The sequence below is a fragment of the Plectropomus leopardus genome, chromosome 23, assembly GCF_008729295.1.
Source record: "Plectropomus leopardus isolate mb chromosome 23, YSFRI_Pleo_2.0, whole genome shotgun sequence".
Lineage (NCBI taxonomy): Eukaryota > Metazoa > Chordata > Actinopteri > Perciformes > Serranidae > Plectropomus > Plectropomus leopardus.
In genome coordinates this window covers 20722073-20749190 of record NC_056485.1, presented here as the reverse complement: position 1 = coordinate 20749190, position 27118 = coordinate 20722073, and the positions used below count along the sequence as shown (strand labels likewise).

The window sequence follows — 27118 nt, the reverse complement described above, 5'->3', positions numbered from 1 at the left end:
ATGTGTGTGTGTGGCTCTCCCCTCTCCTGTGGGAATCACACCTGTGAGGTTTTGTGTCATGATGGTGTTTGTCCTCCGTGTCCTCGCTCCGTCAGCAGATCCTGTCCCTGCGGCAAGACCAGTGAGAGCACACACACACACACACACGCGCGCGCACACACACACATAACCACAAACAAACACACACACACACACACACACGCGCACACACACACGCGCGCGCGCACACACACACGCGCACACACATAACCACAAACAAACACACACACACACACACAAACTTAAATGCCAGGAATATTTGTTTATTTATTTTATTTTAAATGTTACATCTGTTTGAAGGTTTTATCGATCTACTGACCTGATGTGTGTGCGTGTGTGTGTGTGTGTGCGCGTGCGCGTGCGCGTGTGTGTGTGTGTAGAGTCGTCCCTGCCGTGCACAGAGGAAGTGTTGCCGTGCGGCGACACGTGCGACCGCCGTCTGTCATGCGGGAAACACACCTGTTCGATGAGGTGTCACCGAGGGAGCTGTGAGACCTGCAGACAGGTGGGACACACACACACACACACACACACACACACACACACACACACACACACACACTGTAAAAGCATCTAAATACACACATAAATCTTTTTTTCTTTGGTTAGGAACTTTATATTCGGTTTTTTCTTTCCTGTCCATCCCAGATATTTTGTTTGAAACTTTTGTTTGATATTTCAACAAAAAGAGGAAGAAGTACAAAAAAATGAACTTAGAATTAAAATGTAAAAAAAGAAAAACAAGCTGTTTTGAAAATAAATCTTTAAATCTACTCATTTCTGAACACACTGAACCTGTGTGTGTGTGTGTGTGTGTGTGTGTGTGTGTGTGTGTGTGTGTGTGTGTGTTGTGTCAGGAGGTGGAGAAGGAGTGCCGCTGTGGTAAATACAGGAAGTTGATGCCGTGTCACAAAGAGTACCTGTGTGACTCCAAATGTCCAAAAACCAGGAGCTGCCAGAGACACCAGTGCAGGAGGAAGGTGAGTCCACCATCGTCTTCATCATCACCTCATCTGTCCCTCTGTCCCTCTGTCTCTGTCTTCTGTCTCTCTGTCCCTCTGTCCCTCTGTCCCTCTGTCTTTCTGTCTGGAAATGTCTTTTTTTTTTTTTTAAAATTGTGATGAATTTTATTTATATTTTTTTTAAAAATGGCAATGACCTTTTATTAGAAATGTTTTGTTTTTTTTTTTTTTTACAGATTTTTATTTAAAAAAATAAATTATTTAGAGATTATTTGTTTGGATTCCTTTTTTTTAAAAAAACTGTAACTACAACTGTAAAAACAAATTATTGTCGAATTTTTAAATGTCTGACAGTCTTTGAACACATCATTGGGGCAGTGAAGTAATGTTTGAACAAGGTAACTTTAATGTACTTTAACTTAATTTAACTTTATTTTCGTCATTATAAGTCGATGTGTCGTCATTAACAGTTACATGCCTGAAAAATGGCGAGCAAGGGGGATAAAAGTGGGTCCTTGAAAAGTTCTGGAAAAGTTTTGAGATGTTGAGCTTCAGTTCTGTCTCCACTGACAGAAGATAAATCATCTTTGAGCGTCAGAAAAAATAAACAAATAAACAATAAAATAAAACGGAGATAAATCCAAATGTCAGGATCTAAAAGTTGAGCTAATGTTTATTTTCCAGATGATGCAGATGTTTGTTTGTGTGTGTGTGTGTGTGTGTGTGTGTGTGTGTGTGTGTGTGTGTTCTGCTGTAAATGTCACAGTGATGCGATCACACAGCGATCTGATAGTTAAAGGCCGTCCGTCGGGCGATTCTGCGGCGTGACGGGACGAGCTTTGACTCTCGGGGCCGATAACGGCGTTTTAATGTCGCCTTTAACTCTGTTCACACGCGTGGAAAAACAAACTGTGACGCTGAAATAAAATCCACAGAAGAAGAAAAAAACAGCTGGAATCTGTTTAAAACTCTGTTTCCCATCATGCCCTGTGTTCCAGTGTTGCCCCGGTAACTGCCCTCCGTGTGACCAGATGTGCACTCGAACTCTGGGGTGTCGCAACCACAAGTGTCCCTCCGGCTGTCACCAAGGTAACACACATAAAGACTTTATTACTTTATTTTGGAAGAAGTCCGGAATCTGTCGTGATATTTCGACATATTTTTAAAAACAATAATAGTAAAAAAAAATATAAGTAAGAATAAGTGAATAAAATCACCTGGACATTTGTTAAAAAAAAGAATAAAAAAAGCCAAACAAGATTTGACAAAAGTGCTATGAAACGGAAAATGTCCATAGACTGTATTCATGATGATTAGTTATGTATTCAAAATATAGAACATAGAACAAATATAGAACAAAAATATATTCCTCCAATGTTTTCCACAGATTTAAACCGATTTACTCAAGCTTTAATTTTTTTATTTATTTATTTTTTTACTATCCTTTCTAATTAGTTTAAAAAAAAACTCGGCAGAAGTGCTTTAACCCTTTGAAACCTGGATGGATCATTTTTTCTTGAAATTATTTTCTAATAATTTTCTCCCTCTCCCTTTTTATGAACATGAATTATTTTTTGTTTTATATTCATGTCACCTTTGCTCGTTACATTTTTTCCGTATTTCTGAAGAGATTTAAACTTTTTCACTCAGGTTTTAAAGGGTGAGAAGTGATGTCGCCCGATTTTTCAAAGGGTTAAAATTAAAGCTGTGCGGTAAATGTGGTGCAGCAGAAGAACACACATGCACACACACACACACACACACACACACACACACACACACGGCGTCACATCACATCAGTGTGTGTCAGATACGATGTGATCTGCTGATGGAGTCGCAGCTGGTGGAGGGTCAAAGGTCAAACTCAGGAAAATTCTGACCCACAACAAACACCTCCTCAACTGTGTGTGTGTGTGTGTGTGTGTGTGTGTGTGTGTGTGCGCGCGCGTGTGAGTGTGCGAGCGCGCGCTGACATTTGTGCCAGCTGATAGTGCTAAAACACACACACACACACACACACACACAGTTGATTATGTGGAAAAAGTCGACCTCTGCTTCCTGCTAAACATCATTAATCCATTTATGAAAGAGGTGTGTGTGCGTTTGCGTGTGTGCGTTTGTGTGTGTGCGTTTGTGTGTGTGTGTGTGTGTGTGTGTGTGTGTGTGTGTGTGTGTGTTTTCACAGAATAACAGACAGCTTCCTGCGTCCATTGTTTTCTGATTGGACGATAAAAAAGGATAATTTATGCGTCCGTCTGCCTCCTGATTGGCTGAATAGATTAAAGTTCATTTATTTGTGCGTCTGCGAGCTGATTGGCTGCTCTGACCTTTTTTAGAAGGTCGACCACCGCCAACGCATCAGCACGCAGATAACGGCTGACACTGTGTGTGTGTGTGTGTGTGTGTGTGTGTGTGTGTGTGTGTGTGTGGTGCTGATGGGAACAATAATAGAAGTCACAGCAGAGTGACGACTGACGAAATCCAGAGTCGTCAAAACCGAATTCAAAAACACAGCAAACACTGACATTAACACACAACATCATCGTCACGAGAACAAAACTTCCCAAGGTCATGGAAAACCTGGAAGAGTCATGGAATTTAGGAATAATAGGAATTTTCAGGCCTGCAAAAGTTGTTTGAAAATTATATATACCCCGAAAGTTTAAGAAAACTTTAATTTTATTTCACAAATATCACTTGATGTGTTCAAGGATCAACAGAAATTAATTACTGTTTTTTACAGTTTCTGGTTGTGATTATTATTATTATCATTTTCGGTGATTTTTAAAGACAACACGAGTTTGGAAGGAAGAAAAAAAAGTAAATATTTCCTTTTAAAAGAAACAAATAATGATGTCCAACATGTTTTCCTTAAAATCACCAAAAGCTTATAAAGTACCAAAAATAGCAATTTTTTGAAATGACAAATTATTTTCTTTAACAATTGCCAAAATAACAAAAAACTTTGCCAAAATAACAAAAAAAAAATCAAATTTATTTCTTTATAATCAACGAAATTTGCCAAAATTCTGTCTTTAAAAGTTGGCAAAATTAAAAAGAAAATGTTCATAATAAAAGAAATTTCTTTAAAAATTGACAAAAAAGCTACAATGGTTTCTTTAAAAATAGTAAAAAATGTATAAAAAAGAACCCTCCTTTGTTTTCTTCAAAAAATCTTTTTAAAAAACGAGGAAATGTTGAAGTGACAGGACTCTGGCTTTAGCTGACTATAGTTCCTGTCTCACCTGTCCTGCAGGTAGCTGTTATCCGTGTCCCGAGTCGGTGGAGGTCAAATGTTCCTGCGGTTCCACCGTCCTGGCCGTCCCCTGCGGCCGAGAGCGGAGCACCAAACCTCCTCGCTGCAAAGAGACCTGCAGGTAGACTCCCGCTCACAGAGACACCTGCTGTCTCCCACCCGAGCCTTCGTTCAACGTCTTTATATCGTCCCCGCAGGGTTCCTCCGTCCTGCCATCACCCGAGCAGAGAGCGCCACCGCTGCCACCCCGGGCCCTGCCCCCCCTGCAGACAGCCCTGCCTGCTGCCGCTGCCCGGCTGCGGCCACAGCTGCCCGCAGTCCTGCCACGACCGCGTGCTCGTCAAGTCCCAGCAGGTCGGACGCCACGAGTCGGATCCGACTCGTCTTTGTCTCGGAGACGACGTTCAGTGTCTCAGTATTTTTTTTTTTGTAAACTGAAAATACAAAAAAACAATTCCTTCAAGAAAACTAATCTGAAACGAGATTACCTGCAGAAACATTTTAAAAAGTGAAATTAACTTCAGTTTTCCAGCTGAAATACGTCACTATTTATTCAACCTCTTTTTATAATCGAGTACTGGAGCTCCTTTAAACGGGCTTCATGCAAATAGAAATTTCCAGACCTGGGACAGTTTTGAAAAACTAGGTATTTGAAAAGTAATAGATTTTGTTTCAAGAGTCTGTATAATAACACATGATGCGTTCAAGGATTGTTGGAAATTTTTAAAATTCAAAGAGTTTCTTTTTCAGTTTCTGGCTGAGATATATGGTGTCATTTTTCGGGCTCGCTTTTTTTCAAAGAAAAGAAATCCAGAAAAAAATTTGAAAGAACCAAAAATTGCACAAAAAAACAAATCTGTAAAAGAAAAGCCAAAGCAAACAATCCTGCAGGTTTAGATTTTATCAAAGAAAGCAAAACATCAGCAGTAAATAAACAAATCCAGCCATTTAAAGTTGAATGCCCCTAAATCAGCTGGATGACGTGAAGTTTCCTGTCGGAGAATAAATGATGTTTGGAGATTTCTCCGTCTGACATGTTATCTTCATTTTATTTTAGGTGCAGCTGGCCGGTCCCTGGGAGCAGCCGACTGAACCGGCGTTTGTGCAAAAGGCTCTGCCCTGTCCGCCCTGCCAGGTCCCCATACCGACGTACGACACACACACACACACACACACACACACACACACACACACACACACACACACACACACACACTCACACACACACACACACACACACACACCGAAGACTTTAAAGAAGACTGACAAAACTAAAAAATGGCCAAAAGCTAATATTTATTTCTAGAAACCAAAGTATTTAAAGGCAAAATAAGCCACCAGAAGTTTTTAAAGAAAACATGCTTTCTGAAATAAATACAAAATAAAACCATTTCAAGCTGTGTGCCCCTCTCCTGGAGCCGAAATTTTACATAAGTCTCTCCACAGGGCTAATTTTTGTAAATGCCCCCCCTCCCGTAAGCAACAAACAGTCCCTAAATTACATTTAAAAAGTATATAATATATATTTTCATCGATTCAGAGAATGTTTGGTCTTTAACATTTGAGTCAGAGTCCTGGAAAAGTCCTGGAAAAGTCCTGGAAAAATCCTGGAAAAATGTTGGCGGCTGCAAACATTAAAATGATTGTTTTTTGTTTTCAGCATGTGGACCCCAGACACCACATACACACAAACACACACACGCACATGCACATGCACATGCACATGCACACGCATACACACACACACACACACACATAGATCTTGAGGTGTTTTGGTCCTGTCATGGATCATTATGACCTGAGATTAAAAAACACACTGCCTGCTGTGTGTGTGTGTGTGTATGTGTGTTTGTGTGTTTGTGTGTGTGTGTGTGTGTGTGTGTGTGTGTGTGTGTGTGTGTGTGCCAGCTGCCTGCAGCTCTGTGACGCAGTGAACCACCAACAGCAACCATCTGTGTGTGAAGTGTGTGGAAAGTGGACATTTCTAAATGGTTTAATAAATGTGGGGAAAAAAGATGAAAATATATAAAAAAGAATAAAGATTAAAAAAAGAGTAAAGATTGAATAAAGATAAAGAAAAATGAATAATACAGATTTTAAAAAGATAAAAAAGAATGAAGATAACAAATATTTAAATAATGACAAGAATAATAAAACTGAAAAAGATAAAAACAAAAATATAGATGAAAAAATAAAATTGAAAAAAGATTGAAAAAATGAACAAAGATAGAAACAAAATGTAAAAAGAAAATTGATCAAAATAAAGATAAGAAAAGAAATGCAAAAATACAAATTATTTAATGATGAGAAAATTATTAAAAAAAAATAGATCACAAAATAAAGATAGAAAAAAGATAAAAAGAAAAATAAGTTAAAATAATAAACATAGAAAAAGAATTAATTTTTTAAAAAATATAATAAAATAAAATATAATATATATAATAATATATATATAATAGAATAAAGATAGAAAAAAGAAGATGTAACAAATTTAAAAGGATAAAACATAAAGATAGAAGATAAAACAGAATAATAAAGATAAACCCGAAATGTGAATGGTAACAGTGCGTCTCTCTGTGTTTCAGGGCCTGTTTTGGAGAACACGAGGTACGAACCAGCCGTTTACTTTCTTCATGTGTGCCTCCCAGTTTAACCAGTTAATCTCCAGTTAATCTCAGGTCATCTCAGGTCATCTCCCACCAAAACATCACCTGACCTCGTCCTCTCCGTCTGTCTCTCCATCCGTCTGCTTTGTCCTTCTCTGTCTCGCTCTCGTCCATTTCATCCCATTTAGTCGCTCTGTATTCAGCACACACACACACACACACACACACACACACACACCCTCACCCTCACCTTCAGACGAGGTCAGAACACACACACATCCTTGATAAAACTGTCTGCACTAAACTGTGTGTGTGTGTGTGTTGTATGTTTGTTGTGTGTGTGTGTGTGTGTGTGTGTGTGTGTGTGTGTTTATGTGTTTATGTTTGTGTGTGTGTGTGTGTGTGTGTGTGTGTGTGGTCAGGTCAGCCCGGTGCCGTGTCACCTGTCAGGGGCGCTTCTCCTGTAAACGGCCCTGCGGACGACCTTTGACCTGCGGGAACCACAGCTGCAGCCAGGAGTGTCACCTGGTTACCATCGGCAACAAGGTGAGGAGCTCGTTAATGAATTATGAGGCGTGCAGATAAAAACACGGCTAACCGATCAAAGACCGATCAGACCGATTGATCTCTCTGCAGTGTGAGGTGTGCGAGGAGAGCTGCTCCAAGCCCCGCCCCCCTGGCTGCCCCCACCCCTGCCCCCGCCCCTGTCACCCCGGCAACTGCCCCACCTGCAGCCAGATGAGCCGCCAGCGCTGCCACTGCAAGATCAGCATGCTCTACGTGGAGTGCACGTCAGTACACGCACGCACACACACACACACACACACACATGCACGCTCGCACGATCGTGGAATTAGTGAGAGGAACAAGAAAATGACATGAAAATTAGGAAAAAATACAAAATAAGAATAAACCCAAAGAAATGACCTGAGAAAGTGCTTCAAAATTATAATAGTTTTGAAAAATTATTTTAAACATGTAAAAATAATTACTATGAATACAGTGTTTTTTCTTTGTCCCCAGACATTTTCCCAAACTTTATTTAAAAACAATAATTTTCTAAATCTGCTATTTTATTTTATTTTTTTTATTTTATTTTATTTATTTTTTTATATTTCATATTTTTTTGCAATTTATGAAACATTTCTTACAATTGCTTATTGTCTTTTTTCCATGTTTTCCTAAAAAACAAAAAAAATGGGAAGAAGAAGAAAGAAACAATAGAACAGTTTTAAAAAAAAGTGCTCCAAAAAAAGTGTTGTAATTTTTTAACAATGTTTAATTTTTATTTATTTTAAATATAAGTAAAGTTTTTTCTTTAGCATTTGTCCCCACAGCTTGTGGAACGTCACTTACTGAGTTCCTTATTGCTGTTTTTTTACAGGTTTTTGAAAGAAATCTTTTTTTTTTTTTAAATGAAAATAATAATATAAAAAATGGGAAAAGTGCTTAAAAATGCAATAATTGTGTAACATCGTTTTGAGTATGTATGTAATTGTGGTAACTACGAACACAGTTTGTTTTTGTCTCTGCAGGAAGCTGACTTCAGCCGACGAAGCGACGAAGGTGGCGCTCGGCTCCTGCAACAACCAGTGTCCTAAAGAGGTGAACACACACACACACACACGCATGCACGCACGCGCACACGCATACGCATCCATCTATGGAGACCTCTGGATGGGCCCCAGTGCATCATGGGACGTGTTTATCAGACTTTAAAGTGGAGTCACCTGCCTCTCGTTACTGTCACCCTGCAGAGCGTGAGAACGATACACGCCTCCTCTCCTTCATCTGTCCTCCCTTCTTTCCTCCCTTCTTTCCTTCCTTCTTACCTTCCTTCTCTCCTTCCTCCTTTCTTCTTTCCTCCCTTATTTCCTTCTACCTCTCTCCTTTCCCACCTTTCCTTCCTTCTTTCCTTCTTACCGTCCTCCTTTCCTTTCTTCTTTCCTTTCTTCTTTCCTTCCTCCTCTCATTCCTTCTGTCCTCTTTCCTCCCTTCTTCCTTCCTCTCCTTCCTCCTTTCCTTGTTTCCTTCCTTTGTTTCTTCTTCTCTTCTTCCCTCACGATCAATAATCAATAATTGTCGGAGTCGCGGGGCAGCAGAAACACAATACTCTCTGTTCTTCTCTCCAATAATCAGTTTAGCTCTGTGGCGCCAGACGACACACACACACACACACACACACACACACACACACACACACACACACACACACTGAATCTCTGAGTGTGTTTCACTTTCACCTGGGAATGATTTAGCTTTTTCATTCTGTCACTTACTGGCACTGACACACACACACACACACACACACACACACACACACACACACAGTCAGATGTGTGTGTGTGTGTGTGTGTGTGTTCACAGTCTGCAGTAACTTAAGCTCCTAAAAGCCTCCACACACACACACACACACACACACACACACACACAGAGCTGGAATAACAAACGTACGCAGTGGAAAGTTTCCTCGGCGAGCTCGGGCTGATTCCTTCTGACAGCTTCAGACGCTGAAACTGATTTTGTTCAGCTCAGTCAGAAAATCGAGAGGTCTGTGAAAAATAAAATCGAATCAAAAAATAGAGGTTTATCTATTTAAAAACCGGAGTCGATGCAGGTGAAGAACAAAGGTGTTTGGAGGTTAAAGATGGTGAAGTTTGGAGTTTTTTGTAGTTTTTTTTGTAAATGTCAGCGAGCAGCAGACGATGGTCGATGTGAGAGACGATAGTTTTACTGTTTATTTAACGTCCACGTGGACGGAGACGGGTCCGTAGATCAACGGCAGTCGTCTGGACAGCTCCTGGTGCTGAACTTTATCATTATAATAATAATAATGGTCCACTGTAGGGGAGTGTTATTAGGACACAATGTGATTTAATGAGGAGTAACGCTCAGATTTTCTGTTTCATTCGAACACATGAAGTCTATCAGAACATCGTGCTTTTTTATCACAACATTTGAGGTTTATTGAATATGGTGCGTTTTTTCTCTGTTATCAAACATGTTTCAGTTTCCTGTTACATGAGAACATTGTAGGTGTCAGCAGAACATGTTGCATTTTTCAGTTTTATTGAAACGTGTTGTATTTTGGGAACACGCTGGGTTTGGTTAATCGGGACAAGCTTTGTTTTTATGTTTTTGCAGGACTTGTTTTCAACTTTCTGGTTTTTTTGGAAAATGTTACGCTTTTTCAGCACGTTGCATTTTTCTTTTTTACCAGAACATGTTGCACTTTTTCAGTTTCATCAGAACTTTTTGCATTTCTCAGTTTTATAGGAACATATTGCACTTTTTCTGTTTTACGGGAACATGCCGCATTTGTCTGTTCAGTTAGGACAAGCTGCATTTTATCGAGGCACTGCATTGATAAAACACTTTTATAGTTGTTTTTCTTAACTGAATTGTAATTTTGAACATGAATCTTTCTATGTACAGTATGTGAGATGTGTCATGCAGACAGCAGGACATTGACTTGAATTCTTCCTGCAGATCGATGGCCCTCAGTCACGTTTGTCAGATTTACTGATGAAACAGAGAAAGAGAAAAACAAAGAAACAAAGAGAAAGAGAGAAACAGAAACAAACAAAGGAAAACAGAAAAACAGAGAAACAGAAACAAAGAGAAAGAGAGCGGGTTTGTTTTTCCTGATGTAACAGGTCGGCTCATGTTTCCTCTGAAGAGCCAGAAACTCTGCTGTCTGTGTTTTTCTTTCTTTGTTCCCTGGAAATCTTTTCTGCCTCACTGAGATCCAGAGAGTGACGGCGTGTTTACTCAGTGTGTGTGTGTGTGTGTGTGTGTGTGTGTGTGTGTGTGTGTGTGTGTGTGTGTGTGTGTGTGTGTGTATAGCTGAGCTGCGGTCATCGCTGTAAGCAGGTGTGTCATCCAGGTGTGTGTGAAGAGAAATGTCAGCAGAAGGTGAAGCTCAGATGTCCCTGCAAGAGGATCAAGAAGGTACACATTACACACACACACACACACACACACAAACAAACACACATCTCCTCTGTTGAACTTCAATATGCTGAGAGATGCATTTAAGAGTTTAGTTTCTCTTTAATATTCACAGCTGCTGGCTGGGTTTTAAAAGATATTCATTATTGTGTGTGTGTGTGTGTGTGTGTGTGTGCGTGCGTGCGTGTGTGCGTGTGTGCGTGTGTGTGTGTGTGTGTGTGTGTGTGTGTGCAGGAGTTCCCATGCTCTCTGTCGGATCAGTTTGTCGTTCAGTGTGACGATGCCTGCAGAGACCAGCAAAAGAAAGTCAGCCAGGTACATAAACACACACACTCACCTGTACACTGACAGAGAGGAGGCGGAGCAGAGAGCAGCTCAGGAGGAGGAGCAGAAGAAACTTCAGGTGACTCAAAACCCATTTAATGAAACTGCACTTAATGCTGTTAATGAGATGAGAAATAATCTGAATTATTAATCAATCTGTCATACTTTATAACTGAACTTTTAAACACAAAAGGAATTTATTAATAAATATGCAATTAAATCTTAGTAGTATGTAATTAGGAGTAACTGTTACAGCAAATGTTAATAAAAAGATTTTCAATTTGAAAAAGCAATTAAAACAATTTTAATAAATTATTGTTTTAAGTGTGATCTAAATATGTCCTTTGTGTTCAGGAGGAGCTGGAGGCATTTGAGAAGCGTCAGCAGCGAGGAGGCCGGAGGAACAAGAAGCGGGGGAGGAGGGAGGAGGTGGAGGACGATGGGGGGAGGATGAGGAGGTGGAGGAGGTGTGCCGCCTTCGTCCTCGTCCCGCTGGGCGGTGTTCTGCTGTCCGCCGCCGCCTACTACCTCCTGACTACGCCCTGAACTGACACGTGAACATTAACGTGAAAACGTGTCGACTGTGTTTCTATTGTCACTCTACTGTCTTCACGCTCTGCTGCCTCCACTTTTATTTCAGACTGTGCTCTTATTTTCTTTAAACCTATTTCTGATTTATTCTGCTTGTTCTGATTCTATAATTTAATTTTAGTCCTCGTAGTGGACTGTTGCTTTTCATAGTAGTTTAGTTTCTTCTTCTTGAATGTCAGGTGAAGGTTGAGTTTGATTTAAAATTACCAGTGCCAACAAAGAACACAAAAAATACACTTTCTTTTATTCAGATTATTATAAAAAATTATTAAGTTTGAACTAGAGGTGATTAATCTCTCAGTCGATTATTATGTAAATTAATTGTTTTGGCAATTAAACTGCAGAAAACGGTGGGAAAAATCCCAAGGTGATATCAAATGTCGTATGTGCGACCAACTGCAATTATTTATCGTCATGATGTAAAAAAAGAAAAGTAGTGAATTGAAATGTTTTTCTGTTGATAAATTATTCCACCAATCACTGCAACTCTAGTTACAACTGTCACAAGCAAGCGTTTAATTATTAACATTAAAAACTGATAAACTTCAGTAATTTAATGATAATCAGAAGTGTAGAAATGTTATATCGTTTGTGTTTTGCTTGACTTTGTTTGACTGGCTCCAGACAAGAAAAAAAAAAGTCTGATATTTAGTTGTGAAAATGCAGCAGTAAGACGGATCCATCAGATACTGAAAAGTCTTACTTTGGTGCTGAAATGTTAACAGATGCATTTTTTTGTCTTTCTTTTTCAAATTGTTTGAAAAATAAAAAGTACAAAACCGTCACTGTTGAGTGATTTCACAGTCACTGTCCTCAAGCTGAAACATAAAGGTTTGTTGTTTTCTTTTTTTGAAATTTAAATATAAATTCAGAAGCATCAGCAAAGTTACAATAATTGTGCATTACTCAGTGTTTTTCAGTTGTTTAACAGGAAATGAGCCGGATGTGTTTACAGCGCTGAACAGACAGAGGGCGCCGTTCCTCTAAACGCTGACGGCAACAACTGAAGGTACACGCAATCATTTTCTTTCAATGAAATTTAAACGCAGAACGCGGTTGCCTTTGCAGGTCTGTGTACACGACAATGTTATCATATAAACATAGATTTTTTTTTTTTTAAACGCAGCCTCTAGGAGGGTCGTTTTCATCTAAATCTGGCCTCAGACTAAAGATGAAAGCAGAGCGTAAACTAGTTAACAGTTCTGTAAAAGGAAACTTTGTTACTGGAATCGTAACAAGTTTTGATGGAATTTTGAATGAACTTTTCTTTGTTCTAGAACGGAGCTCTAAAGTTCTTTGATCTGCGCTTTGAAGCGGTGAACGGACAGAATGTCCTCACTGTGAGGGGTCTCAGCGCTGGTCCTCACAACGATGGTAGAACACACACACATTTTGGTCTTAAAGTTGTGTGGAGAGAGAGAGAGAGAGAGAGTGTGTGTGTGTGTGTGTGTGTGTGTGTGTGTTATTAAACAAGAGTGTGTGTTGGGGGGATTTAAGTCCCACATGAGCACGAGGCTCATGTCCCAGCATGCATTTGACTGAATTATGTATAATCCCATATTAAGGTTTCAGCACGTGCAGACAGTTTGAGCTGTGTGTGTGTGTGTGTGTGTGTGTGTGTGTGTGTGTGTGTGTGTGTGGTAGAGCGACGTGAACACGGAGAGAGAGAGTCGGAGGGGGCGGAGCCAGCGCGTCTCGTGCTCGGTTAGTTAGCGAAGCTGGTCGCGGGCAGCGGGCAGAGGGATGGTCTCGCGCTCGGCGGCGGGCAGCATCAGGTCATGTTGTCCGCGCGGCGGGAGACCTGCCCGCGTGTCACCTTCAGCGGAGCGGCAACTGCGACGGTGAGTGTGTGTGTGAGAGAGAGAGTGTGAGAGTGTGTTTTAACCGGCCGTGTGTGTGTGTGTGTATGTGTGTGTGTGTGACGCCTCCTGTCTCAGCTGCTGTCCTTGACTTGTGTCTCCTTGTGTCTGTCCTTTCTGTCTCTGCTTTGTCTGTCTCTGTGTCTCCTGTCTCTATGTGTCTGTCCACAGTGTCTCTGGGAGCTGCTGTTGTCTCAGTTTAACCCCTAAAAATTAGATTATTCACATAAAACAAACTCTAAATTAATTCATTAATAAATTGATGGATGATGTTAAATTTAATAAGTCATTTGTTCCATAAAACATTAAAATTTTTCATATTTTCTGTCTCATCGGAATCCAAATCTGGTTAACTACCAAATATGTTTTCATATAAGACTTCAGCTTCGGTGATTTCATGTATAGACAAAATGAAGAAGAGAAAAAAAAAAAGTTAAAAAAATAAAAATGATATTTACAGTGTAACACTGTGTTGTAAAATGTGCAACAATGTGTTCTATTGAATGTTTAATTAATAAAAAAACAAACAAAAAGAAAGCAGTGTATCTGACTGTAAAGATGAGCCGTAACTAATCGATTAATCTGACGATTATTTTTGTGTTGTCCTTTTATGTAAATCATACAAACATCAATCCAACTGTTATTGTCATGTAATAACTTTTATTTAATATATTTTATAACTCTGTTCTGAAATAGAGCTGCAGATGAACTGTTTGTTTCATGGTCTCTTATCTATTTATTTTATTGGCTCAGTACGTCAGAATTTGGTCTATAATATTCTAGAGCTCAGAATGAAGTTTTTAAAATCCGTCCAACAGTTACAACTAAAAATAGATTACATTTTCTAAAAAAAAAATGGAATTAAAATTTTGAGGTTTAGGGTTGATTATTACTATATTTCATTATTGTTGTGTTTGATTGTAATTAGTTTTTTTGAAGCCATCAGATTTTTTAAAAAGACACTTTTACACAGGACACATTTACACGTTTAAGTTTAGATTTAACATTTAGGAGGACACATTACACTGAGGCTTTGGGGTCCTCCTGGAAAATTTGACTCTTGAACACATTAATTCCCTGCATTTTGGCTAATTTTTATGTTGAAATTTTTCAATATTAATTTCCGCAAAATTACTCACCTCTGTTATTTTCTAAATTTCAAAGGGGACGAGTCCGCGTCTCCTCATAAACATCTAGATGATGTTAAATCATCTGCAGAGTCGTTTTGTTTTTTGTTTTATTCACAATGATTAATGCAGATTTAACTTTTACAAACTTGTAAAATGAATTCTGAATTCAAGTCTCTCGAACAGCCCTTATTGATAAATAATATATGCAAATGAAAAATGACTGATAGTTGAAGCTCTAAAATAAATATCAAAGAAGATGGAAAGGGAAAAAAGCCTTTAATTTAATTAGTAAAACTTAAAGTGAAACAAACAAAACAAAGCTGTAAGTTATGACTTTTTATGATCTCTTTGTCTGACGATTATTATCTGAATCAACTTTTAAAATCAGAAAAAAATGAGGAAAATGCCTGTTACAACTTCCCACAGCCCAAAATAATGTCTTCAGATTTTTTTGTTTTGTCCAAACAGTCCAAATCAACACAATATATTAACAACAAATATATTACCTAAATGATTTTTTTTATTATCCAAAAAGAGTCAGTAAAATTGCAAACAAAAGAAACGATGATGTTTTTTTCCGAATTATGTTTTGTTGTTACAGCAAATAAAGTTACAAGAAAATGAAAAGGTTTTGATAATAGTGAATAGAGAAATATTAGTGTTGTTAAGTTGCCATTATATTAGTGTTAACTGTATAAAGTTTAATGTTTTTGATTTGATAATAAATGCCTGATTTTATAAAGGATCATTTATGTGAAGGTTTTATTTCACTGCAAAAGTGGAACTAAACAAATAACAATCTGTCACTTTGAGTTATCAGTTATTCGTCATCTACTGATGAATGAGAACATAATTATGTTTTATCGTAAAAAAAGATTAATTCTTAGAAGCCGAGATGAAACGACAACTGAATTAACAGATTAACTGACTGAATATTGAAGTAATGATTTATGGTCATTTTCTTGCTCTTTAATGTGAATATTCGCTGGTATATTTTGTCTCTTATGATCAGAAACTAAATATTTTGGAGTTCCGGATTGATATTCGGACAAAAACTTGAAAACGTTAGCTTGGGTAACATGAAAATGTTTTCTTAGATTTTACAGACCATATGATGACTTCAAAAAACACGAGAAGATAGTGATGTTATTTCTAAAATATTAAAAAATTATTTTACAGAATTTATCTGAAATACAAACACACACACGCATATATATGTAATTACTTTTTTCAACATTTTTAGTTCATCTTCTTGTTTAAAAAACTAAAAAAAATTATCCCTGAAAAGTCAGGAAAAATGTCCAGTAAAATGTTTTGTATAACTATAACATTTTTTTGAATTATGTCACAAATCAGAATCGGATGTGAGTCGATCAGATCGATAATCGATGTATTGACCGCAGGCGGCGGCGGAGCCGGCAGTATTTAGAGCTGAGGGCTGCTGCGTGGTGTCGAGTGTCGGCTCGCCGTCACATCGCTTTAAAAATAACTTCCACATGTCCAACGGAAACTCTGAGCGGACAGAAACACCCGGGTCACCCCCTCCCCCGCTGCCGCCGCTCCGCGCTCGCCAAAAATAATCTGGGGGGGGGGGCTTAGAGGAGCCTCAGAGGGGCAGGTTTGGCGTTCCTGACCTGGATTCGGTTGCTCGGTAACGTCCGGTGGATGTGACCCTGTCTTCGTGTGTCCCCCCCAGGCTCCGGTTCGAGGACCTGAGGTCGGGATGGGAGGGGACGCGTGTCCTCACAAGCTGGGATCGACCAATCACCTTCGACTTCTCCTCTACATCCTGATTCCCACCGTCAGCCTGCTGGCCTGGCCTGCTGCTGCTCGTCCTCGCCCTCACAGGTAACACACACACACACACACACACACACACACACACACAAACACACGTGCACCACACACACACACACACACACACACACACTCACACACACACACACACACACACACACACACACACACACACACACACACACAACACACACAAACACATACACTACACTCACACACACAAACACACGTGCACACACACACACACACACACACAACACACACACACACACACACACACACAAACACACACACACACACACACACACACACACACAACACACACACACACACACACACACCCCTCCTCATATATGATGGAGACGCTGCAGCGCCACGGGAAAAGACAGATAAGAAAGAAAGCAAAGAAAAGACAACCTGCTCTCGTCCAAACCCGTCGAGCCGTTGCTGTCTCTAAATCAAGAACACTCAACTTGTCCCTACATGTCTCTGTAGGATTTAGGACATTTCTAGGATTTTAGGACGTTTTCTCAGATTGTGGGACATTTCAATGATTTCGGACATTTTGAGGATTCAGGGCATTTTCAGGATTTTAAGACATTTCTAGCATTCAGGAAGTTTCGAAGATTTTGGGACATTTGTAGGATTTTAGGACGTTGAGGTGTTTTCTTTGTCATCTAAAATCATAGTGCCATCATGACAAAAACGTGACATTTAAAGGGTTAAAGTTCTGAATATTAATGGATATTTGATATTTATGATCAGGTCTGATGTTAGTTAGAAATATAAACTCAATAAAAGTAGAAAATAATATTAACATCTAATATTTTTTAAAGCTTGAATTTAAAAAGGCACATTTAGAGTCCGAGCGATACGTGATATCACAGCAGCTCTCCTCACTGAGCTCTGATTTTGGGATTTATTGCGTTTCACGTGTTAATGTGTTTTTGATTTAGTCTTTTTTTAAAAATATAAACCGTGACGGCATCGAGTGTCCGTCAGTGAAGTCGACCCTCAACTTCGAAGATCGAAGCTGAAATAAAGACGCTGAGAGAAAAACTGACGGCGTCTGTGGAGGAGGACGGATGACACATCGCCTCTCTGCCTCATTAATTCACTGCAAACACCTCGACTCATCACACACGGGGGTGTGTGTGTGTGTGTGTGTGTGTGTGTGAGAGAGTGTGTGTGTGTGTGTGTGTGTGTGTCACCATGACAGCAGGAAGTCCCTCGGCCAATCAGAGTTTCCGTCTTAAGCGTTCAGACAGAAAGAATTTCAAATATTTACGCAGGTAGTAAAACTGAGCGTCCTGCTTTTATCGCCCTCTCCGCCTCTTTTACTCTTCATCTTATTTTTCCTCTTTTTTGTTGTTTCTTTACATCTCGTTGTATTTTCTGAGTTTATTTCAGTTTATTTATAAGTGTTTTTTCTCTTCTTTGAATCTTTTTTTAGGTTTTTTTTCCCTTTCTTTAGAGATCTTTTGTTATCTTTTGTTTTGTGTTTTGTTTTTTTTATTTCTTTTTATTTAATTATTTTTTTATTTTGTTATTCTATTTTTTCTTGTGTTTATATTTTATTTGTATTTTCTTCATTTGTTCTTTCTCTTGTTTCATTTTTCTTTATTTTGCTGTTTCTTCATTTTTCTTTTTTTCTGTTTTGTTTTGTTCTTCCTATTTTATTTATATTTTCTTTGTTTTTTGTCATCTTTGTGTCATTTGTCTTTTCTGTCTTTTTAGTTTTGCTTTTTTATTTCTTTTTGTCTTCTGTTGATTCTTTCTTTTCAGTGAAGTTATTTAATGTCTTTTCTCAGCGTGAGCTCCTCTTTTCTTCTGTCATCTCCTCCTCTGCAGCTGTTTTCTGTCGTTTCCTCCTCGACTCATTACACACACACACACACACACACACACACACACACACACAGCTCATAGATCTGTGTGTGTGTGTGTGTGTGTGTGTGTGTGTTTTCTGTCCATTAGGCAGTTAATGTTTTCAGCGCTCTCCTTGTTTCCGTCTGTTCTCTCTCTGAATCCACAAACATCGTTTTTAAATTTAAACGTTCTGATTGGCTGCAGCTTCGTCCAATCAGGTGTCCAGAGGCATTTTTGGTCTCCAGCTGTTGATAACACGCGTGTATAAAGTATGTTGTTGTCATGTCGTGTGTCAGATGAAGTGTAAATAGATCTGAGTGTCACCATGGAAACCTGATCACTGCCACACTATTCATAGAGTTTTCCCTCCGACTGTGTGTGTGTGAGTGTGAGTGTGTGTGTGTGTGTGTGTGTGTGTGTGTGTGCAGCAGTTGTTGCGTGCCTTTAGCAGGACGTTTGGCGTGTTAAAATAAACACGTGAGGAGCTGATCATGTGACTTTAACTCTTTCTCACCTGTGTGTTTCCTCTTCAGGCATTTTTGGCGGCAACCTCCTGGACTCCAGCCCCCTTCCCTCCCCCGAGCCCATCGCCGACAGCGACCCTGGCTACCATGGCAACAGCACAAACCCCTCCCCTTTCTTTGAGACGGAGAGCGCCACAGCGTTGCTGCGAAGCCTTGATGTCATCACACACAGCGCCAGCACACCTGCCACCACCACCAGCCGACCCCCGGCCTCCTCCTCTCAGGCCCCGCCCACACAGACCTACACAGAGCCTCCTGATTGGCTCACCTCTGTGACATCACTGAGCACCAGCTGGCCAATCAGCACCACCCCGCTGTCTGACTCAGGTAACCGGTCTCACGCGTTTAAACGTCAAATTTGATTTTTTCGACTGTTGGTCGAATAAAACACACAGCAGGACCTGATTTAATATTTTTAAAATATTTTATTTGAAAAATAAAATAAGAGATCTTTGAATTTAGTACAATTTTAGGACTTTCTACAATTTTAGGAAGTTTCAAGAATTTAAAAACATTTCGAGGACTTTAGGAAATTTGTAAGATCATTGGACATATCTAAGATTTTAGGAAATTGTGATTTTAGGAATTTCTTAGAATTTAGTACAATTGTAGGATTTGAGAACGTTTCTTGGATTTTACAAAATTTATAAGATTTTTAGACTTTTTATTTTAGGAAGTTTCAAGAATTTGAAGAGATTTCTCAGACTTAAGAATTTCCTCGATTTTAGAAAAGTTGTAGGATTTTGGGAAACTTCTAAGACATTTGGCTGTTTCTAGGATTTTAGAATAATTGTTGGATTTAGGACATTTCTGGAATTTCAGGCTTTTAGCGAGTTCCTGGGATTTCTGGACGCTTCTAAAATTTTACGAAGTTTCAAGACTTTTAAACCATTCTAGGATTTTGGGACATATCTAAGATTTTAGGACATTTTCTGTGATTTTAGGGCAGCTGTAGGATTTTCAGATGCTTTTAGGGTTTCAGGGCATTTCTTGGAAAAGAGGACGGTTGTAGGATTTGAGTACGTTTCTAAGATTTTTGGGTTTAACGTCTTTTGCACGCAAAAACAGAACTAAATTTAATTATATTTACATTAACAGAATAAATGAAAAAAACAGTTTTGTCTCGATTAGTAATGTCCCAGAAGAAGAAGTTGCACTTGTCATGTCCCCTAAAACTACAAATCCCATAGTCATCTGCTGTCTCCGTCCTCCTGTCTCAGTGTGTCCACGTTGTGTCCACGTTGTGTCCTTCTCTGTCAAACACTAAAATCTTATTAGTCTCATTACTGCAGGACGGATGAGTAGATACCTGAGAGACAGTCTGAGCTGAATCCAGATCTGCTGTCCTCTGTCCTCCTCTGCTGACCTCGGTGTGTGTGTGTGTGTGTGTGTGTGTGTGTGTGTGTGTGTGTGTGTGTGTGTGTGTGTGTGTGTGTGTGTGTGTGTGAAATGATAAATCGTTCGTTCAGTTTCTATTTTAAAATTCTCCTCGTCTCTGTGTCTCTGTCCCTCGCTGTCCTTCAGTGTCTCTCCCTCTCTGTCTCTCTCTGTATTAATGTGGAGTCGAGGTGAATGCTAATGAGACGCAGACTGTCCTGTCCTCTGATTGGATGCTGGACGGTCACCAGACTAAAAATAAAGGAACAAATGAAAATGAATCAGTGGACGTCCTCACGGTGTCCGCAGTGATTGGTCCGCGGGTGACCGCTCTGCGTCCACGAATGAGACGAAATATTAGAAATATTACAGGACGAACAGATTCACAGACAGAGGGACAGACAGAGAGACAGATGGCTGCAGGCCTCCGTCCAGGACAAACAACAAAATCAGGTGTCTTTAAATGAGACATTGGCAGCTCTGACAGCAGTGAGGAGACAGAGCTGCCGGTGTCAGCTGTGATGCAAAAGTTGTTTTTTGTCCGAATATTCTTTCATTTGTAGCAGCAGCTGTGACGCTAAACCTCAGTAATTCAGTGGGACATCGGTGCATTTCCAGCGTTAGTGGAAACACCAAAACCAGCCGCTTTTAGTGACGCATTGTTGCATTTCCTGCTTTGTATCAGTAAGCTGTCAGAGCTTTCTGTTCATGGTCGTGATACCAGAATACTCTGGAAATAAAACTGTAACCTAGTCAGACATTGTTGAATATTCAGGTGCTGTTTTGTCAAAAACCCTTTTTTTAAAAATGCATATATTTGTTTTAAGCGTGACATCAGTGCGTTTTGTGAGTCTATTGGCAACATTTTCAATCAATTGTGGCAATAACATTGAGGCAACAAAACCAGGTGTTTTTTAGCGATACATCGGCAGCATTTCTGCCTTTTTTTTCTTGAAGTCATCAGTAGTATTTCCAGCAGCGATCAGCTCCGAAACCGGCGAATTCTTAAAGTGAGATTTGCTGGATTTTCAGCAGATATGAGGAACCAAAACTGGGTGTCCAGCCACAGTAGTTGCACCTAAACAGGTGGTTTTTTTGGCGAGACAACGTAGCATTTTCTGCACCACTGGCGGCACCAACATTTTGTGTTTTTTGGTGAGACATCGACAGCATTTCTGCAGCGATTCTGCCTCCATGAACAGGTGTGTTATAGTGAGACGTTGCGGTATTTGCAGCAGCGATTGTGATATGAAAAATTGATGTATTTTGGTGAGATATTAGAGCATTTCCTGACTGAGTGTTTTAAGCCAGAACATGATCTTTTCCCGAACGATAACTAAATTATTTTGTGCCTAAATGTTAACTGCAACATATGTGAAATATAAAAGAGGTTTGAACATATCTGCTGCATGGAAATGTACAAATGTTACATGTCTGCTGTTTGCAGAAATGTACAGTCTCAAAAGTTACTGTGGTGATTTAAGCTGATCCGTTTTGTCCGAAATGAGAATACGATGAAAAATGAAATGAGAGGAGATTTAAGCAGAAATAATCTAATCTAACGTTCACAAGACGCTTGGATCAGTCTGTGTTACTTAATCCCTAATGATTTGGACACGCAAGCATCTCGGGGACTATCGAAGATCTCGGGACCCTCGAGCGTCTCGGGGACTATCGAGGGTCTCAGGGACACTCGCAGGACTTGTGATTGAGTTTTTCTCTGAGATGAAGGACGTCCAACACGTGGTGTCGTCTCCGTTTGCAGGAAGCTGTCAGCTGATCGTGGAGCCTCAGTGTCACATGTTGCCCTACAACCAAACATGGCTGTCGTCCTCCGTCGCCGTGGTGAAGAGCTCCGAGGTCGACATGTTGCTAAGGTAACCGCAGCCAAAAACACAAATGGCGCGAACGTTCTTACAGACGTAGTTTTGATAAATCGATGTGTTTCAGGTTCTTCAGCTACCTCAGCAGACTCTCCTGCTACAGACACATCATGCTGTTCGGCTGCTCGCTGGCGCTGCCCGAGTGCTTCGCCGCCGACGCCACGCACAGCAGGTAACACAGAAATACACGGAAATAAAGACAAGTTCAACACATTCAACACACTGGAGTACAATAAACAAAAGGCAACAACAACAAAAACGCTAAGACAACAAACAAAAATGTTCTGCGAATAACAGCACACCAAAAATGATTGAGAAAAAGAACAAAACCAAAAAAAACTGCAAAGAATTCGGTGTAAAAATATATGCTAATAAAACATTCAACAAAAAAGATGATGGAAGAAAACAACAAAAAATACATCCTTGAAAACATCAAAAAACCTGCTAAGATAACAATAAACAGAAGTAGTACTCACAAAGAAAAAACAAAAAAATACCTGCTACAAAGATTTTAAAAAAATCAAACTGAAATTAACAATAAACTCAGAATTTTAAAAAAAGAGAAAAAAAAACAAGAAAAAAATACTCTGAATTAGGTTTAAATACACGAAGCATCAGAAGACTGTTTGACTGTTTGAATATAAATAAAAAAATATTAAATTCATCCTCTTCCTCCGTCAGTCACATGACCCTCCACGTGATCTTTATGTAACACTTTACAACTTAACTGATGTAAACAAACACACACACACACACACACACACACACACACAGACAACAATCTCAGCTGTTCGGACTGTAACTGTCTGTGTGTGTGTGTGTGTGTGTGTGTGTGTGTGTGTGTGTTTGTGTACCAAGAATAACATCCTCACACACTCTGAATTTCAAACACACACACACACACATACACATGCTTGTTTGGTATCAGTGGCTTCAACTCTGCATGACCTCTGAGCATTATGGGTATTTGTGTTTTATTGTTGCAGTTTTTTTTTCTTTCACTAACTTTCAGGTAATTTTTTGTACTTTTTATTAGTTTCTTGCTGTTTTTCGGGTCATTTCTTTCTTTAGTTGCTCGTTTCTTTCCTCCCGTGTTGTAGGCAATGAACACCTTGGTAAGAAATGTTTGAGAAATAGCAAGAAATTAGTGAATTTAGAAAATTACCACTTAAAATCTAGGGAAAAATGTGTATGGGAAAAAAAAGAAAAAGCTAAGGAAATTACACCTTTAGAGTTTACACCTTAAGGTTTTTTTTTTGTATATTTTACTTACAGTTACTTTTCTTTAATTAATTCATTTCTCACTATTTTCCAATGTTTTTTTTCCCCTATGTTTGTCGAATAAATTAATTCAGTTTGTTCAGGTTTTAAGCTGTTTTTAAACTCTGTGTGTGTGTGTGTGTGTGTGTGTGTGTGTGTGTGTGTGTGTGTGTAGACGGGTCGTGCTGCCCTGCGCCTCGTTCTGTGAGGCGGCGAGGGAAGGCTGCGAACCCGTCCTCCAGATGTTTAATGCCTCTTGGCCCGACTTCCTGCGCTGCTCGCAGTTCAGCAACGCCACCTTCACCTCATCGCCATCATCAACGCCATCGACATCATCACCATCGCCATCATCATCACCAATGGCAACAGCAATGGCTGCCCCTGAAACCTGTTACACGCCGCGACAAATCAAAGGGAAACCCTGTGAGTAAAAACACATAAACTCATTTTTGTGTTTTAAAATCTGAACCAATCACCTTTTCTGATGACATCACGGCTCAACCTTCTCTCTGATTGGTTGGCAGCCGTGTGTGGTGGGAAAGACCACTTCCTGTGTGCGACGGGGATTTGTGTTCCGCAGAAATTGGTGTGTAACGGGTACAACGACTGTGACGACTGGAGCGACGAAACGCACTGCGGTGAGACACACACACGTTCATGTTTGTGTCACTTGTGGGGTCCATGGCGAATTTTGGTCACTTGTGAGAACACACATGCACACACACACACACACACACACACAAACACACACACACTGTATTGTGATCTGTATAAATAGCAGGGGGAGTCTTAGGCCCGTTGTCGTGGTGATATGTGTGCAGGTGATTGATGGGACGACAGCAGTGGAAGTTCCCAAACTGTTCGTGTGTTTGTGACACGGAGGTGGTCGTCATGGCGACATACAGAGGCTATAGGCTGAGACTGCTGGAATGTAAAGAGAGAGAGTTTTGTCTTTGTGTGTTTACGTCTCTCGCCCTCTCTATGACCTCTGAGGATGTTTACGGCCTCAAACATCTGAACGACCCGAGTTTGAATAACAAAAAGCTCTGAAACAGATAAAAACTCAATGAAATACAAATAAACAACGAGAGAAAATATGGTGAACAAAGACTAAATAAATTGGAGATGAATTTAGAAATAAAGCCCACTCTCCACCGCATGGCGCGAGTAATTTAAGAAAATAATAATGATAATAGTAATTATAATTCAACTTGCAAAAGGGACAAAATAAACACATTAAAAAACAAACATAATGGAAATAAAGTCATTCAGAAAAACAGTTTTCAAAGATTTTCATGATTAAATTGATATTTTGATCATTTTATCTAATTTAAAAAAAAATGATATAATCCCAGCCAGCAAATTCACAGATCATTTCTTTGTGACTCTTTTTTATTTTTTTAATATTTTGTCTGGTTTAAATACTGTACCATCACTTTTTTCTTGCAATTAAGATGAAACTATACCATGACTTTTATATGATATTTTGAACAAACTACAATATAAATTATTTTTTGTTTTCTTTGAATACACACGGTAACTTTACCTCTTTACAGATGTGGTTTGAATGATTGTGAAATTTATCTGGATGCAGCTCAGGAAACCTGATGTTGGTCCAGGTGTTGAAGGCAAAGCTGGCGTCCTGTGACGGCGCCGCGTTTAAAGTCACTGAGCTCTTTATGACGCACTCTGCAGTCTGCGTGTTTGTCTGTGGAGGTTTAATGAGTGTGTGCTGTGTTTTACACACCTGTGAGCAGTGGGCGTGGCCTAAAACACCTGCGCTCAGTCTGTATTTTGTCTCTCTGCAGCGTGCTCAGACGGTGAGTTTCGCTGCAGCACCGGCCGCTGCCTGTCGCCCGCTCTGGTGTGTGACGGCTACGACGACTGTGGAGACCTCAGCGATGAACTCAGCTGTGGTGAGAACACACACACGGTAATACACACTGTCAGTGACGCAGTTTGGCAGCTCGGGATCAACTCAGCGAGGGAATCCACCACCTGTTTGCCAACACACACATACACACACACACACACACACACGGTATCATGTTATGTCTGTCAGCTGTTAATCTGCTCTGGATGAGGGAGCTTTTATTTTGGTGAACAGCGACCCTGAAACACTTTGCTTGATTTATTTCAAAAAAGGCAATGAGCAAAAATGCCCGAAAAATAACAAGAAAGTATTTAAAAGTTCAAGAAAATTACCTGAAAACTAATAAAAGAAAAAAAAAATTACAATTTAAACATTTTAAAAACTAGAAATTTACTTTTGAAAAGGTGCTCTAAAAAGTATAAGAATTTTGGAAAATGATTATAAATATGTGATTATTTTAATTTTAAGTGAAGTTGTTTTTCAAAAAAAGAAAAATGGCAATAAATTCATAATAAGTACAAGAAAATTACCTCAAAGTTAGTAAAAGAAAAGACACAAAAAACTAAAACAGTTTAAAAAAAAACAAATAAAGAAATTACCCTTGAAGATGTGATTTAATAAGTGTAATAATTCTGTTTTACTCATTTTTATTTTGTCATGGTTCGTTCTGGTCGGACAGTTTGGTCTCATCGCCGTCCCCCCCGTGGTTATAAACAGCTTTGTGTGTGTGTGTGTGTGTTGAAACTGTGTGTGTGTGTGTGTGTGTGTGTGTGTGTGTGTGTGTGTTTGCCATCAGTGTGTGACCCGGCCCGTGAGCACCGCTGTGGGGACGGCCGCTGCGTGTCCAGAGACTGGCTGTGTGACGGCGACCACGACTGTCTGGATAAGAGCGACGAGCTCAACTGCTGTGAGTCACTGAGCAGGTTCATTTTTTTAAAGTTTCCTTCAGTTTCACTCTTCGTTTTCGGCCTCCTGCTGAGCCAAAGTTTCCTCAGAGATTTGAGTCTTTAAGCAGTTTAAAGGCAAGCTGGTTCCTCCTTTCCTTATTTTTGAATGTATATGTACAGTGTTTGATGACCTGAAAATTAGCAAGGCATTAATAAAAACAACAAGAAAAAAACAGGCACAAAAATATTTATTTAATTAGTTTATTGTTTTTTTTAAATTATATTTATTATTTTTTAAATCTACTCATTTATTGCAGTTTGTGGATTTTTTGCTCAACTTTTTTGACAAAAGAAAAAATAAACAAAAATACACAAGCTTGCCAAAATGTATGCCATGTGCATAAACATAGTCAAAATTATATAAAAAAAGGAAGAATGAAAAGCTTGTTAAAAGCACAAAACAATCCCTAAGGGTTAATTTGCTGAAAACAAAGGAGATTAAGATCAATGAGTTTCTGTTTGAATAAACTCGTGTTTCTCGAGCGTTTGAAGCCAGCTGATGTTCTCTGCTGTTTTCTGGTGTTTTGTAAAAGCAGCTAAAGATTTCGGATGATAAACAACATGAAACGTGACAGAAACAGGTGACTGTTTGTGACAGAAAGCAGAGCTCAAAGCTTCTGTGTGTCGATCAAATGTCGAGAGAATAAAGCCGCAATGACAAACACAGCTGAGTCACTCTGATGATTCATGCTGCCGAAATTAACAGCTTTGTCCCCAGTGAATGATTTTTGTAACTAAACTGACAGGTTTTAAATATAATTGTTGTGTGTGTGTGTGTGTGTGTGTGTGTGTGTGTGTGTGTGTGTGTGTGTGTGTGTCTGGAGTGCAGGAACGGTCACTGTATTCCTTCTGCGTTTCGCTGCGACGGCG

The 27118-nt window shown here is 39.5% G+C and overlaps 2 protein-coding genes across 2 annotated transcripts in view; both read left to right on the top strand.

The window, feature by feature from the left end:
* Positions 1 to 11982, top strand: nfxl1 (nuclear transcription factor, X-box binding-like 1). The gene is given in 16 exon segments (XM_042512746.1): positions 1 to 121; positions 420 to 544; positions 897 to 1019; positions 2000 to 2090; positions 4258 to 4378; positions 4455 to 4611; positions 5315 to 5406; positions 6843 to 6864; positions 7286 to 7309; positions 7311 to 7409; positions 7500 to 7654; positions 8399 to 8468; positions 10710 to 10814; positions 11049 to 11129; positions 11170 to 11217; positions 11493 to 11982. Coding segments are annotated over 16 exon segments (1626 nt in total). The 3' UTR covers positions 11685 to 11982.
* Positions 11983 to 13466: 1484 nt separating this feature from the next.
* The window catches only part of corin (corin, serine peptidase), a 26394-nt gene continuing 12742 nt past the window's right edge, over positions 13467 to 27118 (top strand). Inside the window, 11 exon segments of the mRNA XM_042512745.1 lie at positions 13467 to 13570; positions 16415 to 16534; positions 16536 to 16566; positions 18918 to 19235; positions 22051 to 22162; positions 22236 to 22340; positions 23604 to 23851; positions 23953 to 24066; positions 25237 to 25344; positions 26098 to 26261; positions 27073 to 27118. The exon segment at positions 27073 to 27118 is cut by the window's right edge and continues 51 nt beyond it. Coding sequence (XP_042368679.1) covers positions 13508 to 13570; positions 16415 to 16534; positions 16536 to 16566; positions 18918 to 19235; positions 22051 to 22162; positions 22236 to 22340; positions 23604 to 23851; positions 23953 to 24066; positions 25237 to 25344; positions 26098 to 26261; positions 27073 to 27118 — 1429 coding nt within the window. The 5' untranslated portion in view covers positions 13467 to 13507.